The sequence below is a fragment of the Gavialis gangeticus genome, unplaced genomic scaffold (assembly GCF_001723915.1).
Source record: "Gavialis gangeticus isolate Ggan-Ray unplaced genomic scaffold, GavGan_comp1, whole genome shotgun sequence".
NCBI classification, from domain to species: domain Eukaryota; kingdom Metazoa; phylum Chordata; order Crocodylia; family Gavialidae; genus Gavialis; species Gavialis gangeticus.
In genome coordinates this window covers 1,717,163-1,720,374 of record NW_017728959.1, presented here as the reverse complement: position 1 = coordinate 1,720,374, position 3,212 = coordinate 1,717,163, and the positions used below count along the sequence as shown (strand labels likewise).

The window sequence follows — 3,212 nt, the reverse complement described above, 5'->3', positions numbered from 1 at the left end:
CTGTGTCAGGGTTCCCCAAGAACATGGAGCTGAGAGGTAACACCATTGCATTGCTCATGGCAGAAATATATATTTTGATCTGAGAGCCAAATCAGTTCCAGATTCAGTTGGGCAAAGCCCAGTAGTCAAGTTCTAATTTTGACTTAGCACAGCTCAGTCATACAAATCTGTGTGGTTCTACCCCTGGGCAAGTATCTTCCCTCCCAGACTTACCAACTTGGGGATTCAGATACTCCCCAAATCTGTGACAGGCATCCTGTGTGCAAGTCCCAGTCCGAGAGGCTGTGGGGTCGGGATACCCCCTAGTTTGCTTGCTCCTAGCCAAAAGGGAAAACAGAAATATAGCTCCTGTTTACCACACAACTGTGCAGTCACGATACATCTCTGATTTAGTCTATAAGGTGCAAATCCATCCTGACTTCTGCTAAGCTTCAGACTAACGTTCCTAAATACTTCTTTGTGTTCTATAGAGGCATCCTGAGCCCTGGCCTGAAGCTGTAGAATGTGATGCTGTGGTCTTGGCAGGAAACACCTCTCCCTTCTAGTATTGTGGCTAAGTAGGCTTCTGATCCTGATGTGGCACCAGGGACAGAGTGAGTCCTGACTGGTAATGTATGAAGTGCAGCTGTTTGTTGCAGCTGCTGGGAACAGCTCCCCCACTGCTCCCTCATTGTTCATCATATTAGCATAGTCCCACCTTCATCAGTAACAATTGTTTCCTCAGACACAGAGGAAGGGAAACTTATCTTAGAACTGCAGCACAGCAGCTGCCATGGCCCTGGCAAATCCACTGGAAAAGCTTCACGAAGAGGCTGTCTGTTCTATCTGTCTGGAGTATATGAGTGACCCGGTAAGCATAGACTGCGGACACAATTTCTGCCAAGTGTGCATTGCCAAGTACTGCCAGGAGAAAGGGCTTCATGCAGATGGACCCTTTACCTGCCCTCAGTGCCGGGAGGCATTTCATAAGGGCAGCTTCAGGCCAAACAAGCAGCTGGCCAACATTGTGGAAAGCATCCAGCAGCTGCAGCTGAGGACGGGCAAGGAGCAGGTTGGGGCGCTGTGTGGAAAGCACGAGGAACGGCTCAAGCTCTTCTGTGAGGAGGATGGGGAAGCCATCTGCGTGGTTTGCAGGGAGTCCGTGCAACATCGGCCACACACCGTCTACCCCATTGAAGAGGCTGCCCAGGTGTATAAGGTAGGGGAGCCCCCTGCTGGAATAACAGTCCCAGAGAAGCAAAGTCCACTCTTCAAACACAGGGCAGGTAGGGCCAGCTTTCCACCATGGCCTTGCTACCAAGGCCAGGAGTGTGGCCAAGGGGTCCTGCTTTGTGTCCACCTGACAGAGCAGCCTTTTGGGATTTGAGTGCTGCTTATCCTGGGCTGTCCCAGAGCAGTGGTGGTCAAGGAGAAACCTTCCCCCTGGACTGAATCTAAGCTCTACTCCCTGAAGGGCTGGAAAGGTTAATTTGGTGTCCATGGCCCATGCACGTCAGGGGCTCCATGCTGACAGAAGCTGCCCACTTATGCTCATTGTGATATTAGCTTTGGTGAGCAGTTGCCACCCTGAGGCTGGGCTGATGTTCACATGAGCCATGGACAGGCCAGCAGGCAACAGGAATGATTGGCCAACTGTTTTTTTTCCTGTGCACCATTGAGTCCCCTGTAGCTATTTCATGCCTAGCTACCTGGGAGAAACAGCAGCTCAGACTCAAAGCTGTACCTGATCTGGGCCTGCCTGGGCTTGAAACTAATTTGGCCACTAGCATAATTAATATCCAGCTTCCCATATTCCCAAGGGTCTTTCCGGTAGTGGGGAATAGCTGGGGAACAGAGAAGTCCAGTCCATGCTCTTCCACTGCATCCATATCCCTCACACTGAAGGGTAAGATGTAGGTGGTGTAGAGCTGCAGCCAGGGCTGGTCCACAATTTTTTGGGGCCCCGTGCAAGTCATAGCTTTGGGGCCTCCAGACACGAAGGCAGCATCAGTGGTGTGGGGGGGGTGTGCAAGTGCAGAGGTGGATTAAGGTGTACTGGGGCCCTGGGAAAGCACAAAATTGGAGACCCCTTCCCCCCATGGGAGCTGGGCTTTGTGGGGGGTGGGGTCCCTTCCCCTCCTAGTGATGGCAGGGGAGGCTGGGTGGACCCTGCTGGGCTGGGGGGCACATGCCCACCTCTTCTCCCTGCTCCCACTATGGCCAAATGTACACACACACGGCAGACAAGGGTCTTTGAATAAATCTGATATTTTTTATTAGACAAACTAAATAGCTGGAAACATTTTTCTAGTAAGCTTTCAGGCTTAAAAACCCTTGGTCAGGCTGAAGGAAGCATCTGCAGTTGGTGTGTGCTCTTCCTGGATGGAACATTTAGTAAAGAAGCCAGAGGCTGGTCTTCATGCAAGCCAATCAGTAAAAATGTAAATTCAGGAGTCAGTGGGTCAGAGAATCAGTGGGTGAGAGTCAGTGGGTTTTGTGGAATCAATCCTTAAACCGTTTGTTACCCAAAAAGTGATTTTTGTCCAAGACACTACAGACTTCCTATGAAAACTTAAAAACATAGACCACCTTCCCAGCAACACCCTCCTAGCCACCATGGGTGCTAGGCCTGTGCAAAGTGGCTAGTATTCACTTTGGATTCAGATTCAGCCAATTCAAGGGACAGTGATTTGATTCAGTGATTTGAATCACTGTCCCGAATTGATTCGGCCACTACCAAATGGGCCAGATCTCTGAATTGGACAGGCCCCATCTCCTGCCCACTCTCCCAGCCCTGCCTGGACCCGGCCTCTCAGCTCTATAAAAAAAAAAGCCTGACACCCACCGGCTGCTGCCAGGTGTCAGGGGGTGATCCCCACTGCCCCCCAATGCCCCAGGCTGCATGGGGGGGCTTTGCCATGAGTCCTCTGACCCCCACTCTCTCTCCCAGACCCCTTCCCCCCATAGCTGCCCTGCCCACCCCAGCTCTTGGCTCTTAAAAAAAGAAGAAGCCCTGAACTCACTGGCTCCTGCCAGGTTGGGGAGGATCCCTGCTGCCCCCTACTGCCCCATGCTGCATGGGGGGTGGGTTCTGTCATGAACCTCCAGAAGCCCTGATGGCTGCTGCTGCTGCAGCCAGTGAGCTCAGGGGTCAGGAGGGGGTTGGGTGGTGTTCAGGGGAACTGGGGGAGCAGGCAGGGGATGGGGCCTGGTGGGGGTCCCCACACGGTCCC

At 52.6% G+C, this 3,212-nt stretch overlaps 1 protein-coding gene across 1 annotated transcript in view; it reads left to right on the top strand.

Annotated features, from left to right (window-relative positions):
- The first annotated feature begins 735 nt into the window (after positions 1-735).
- LOC109291627 (E3 ubiquitin-protein ligase TRIM39-like) overlaps positions 736-3,212 on the top strand; it is a 19,693-nt gene continuing 17,216 nt past the window's right edge. The window contains exon 1 of the mRNA XM_019508732.1: positions 736-1,198. Coding sequence (XP_019364277.1) covers positions 773-1,198 — 426 coding nt within the window. The 5' untranslated portion in view covers positions 736-772. The remainder of the gene's footprint in view (positions 1,199-3,212) is intronic.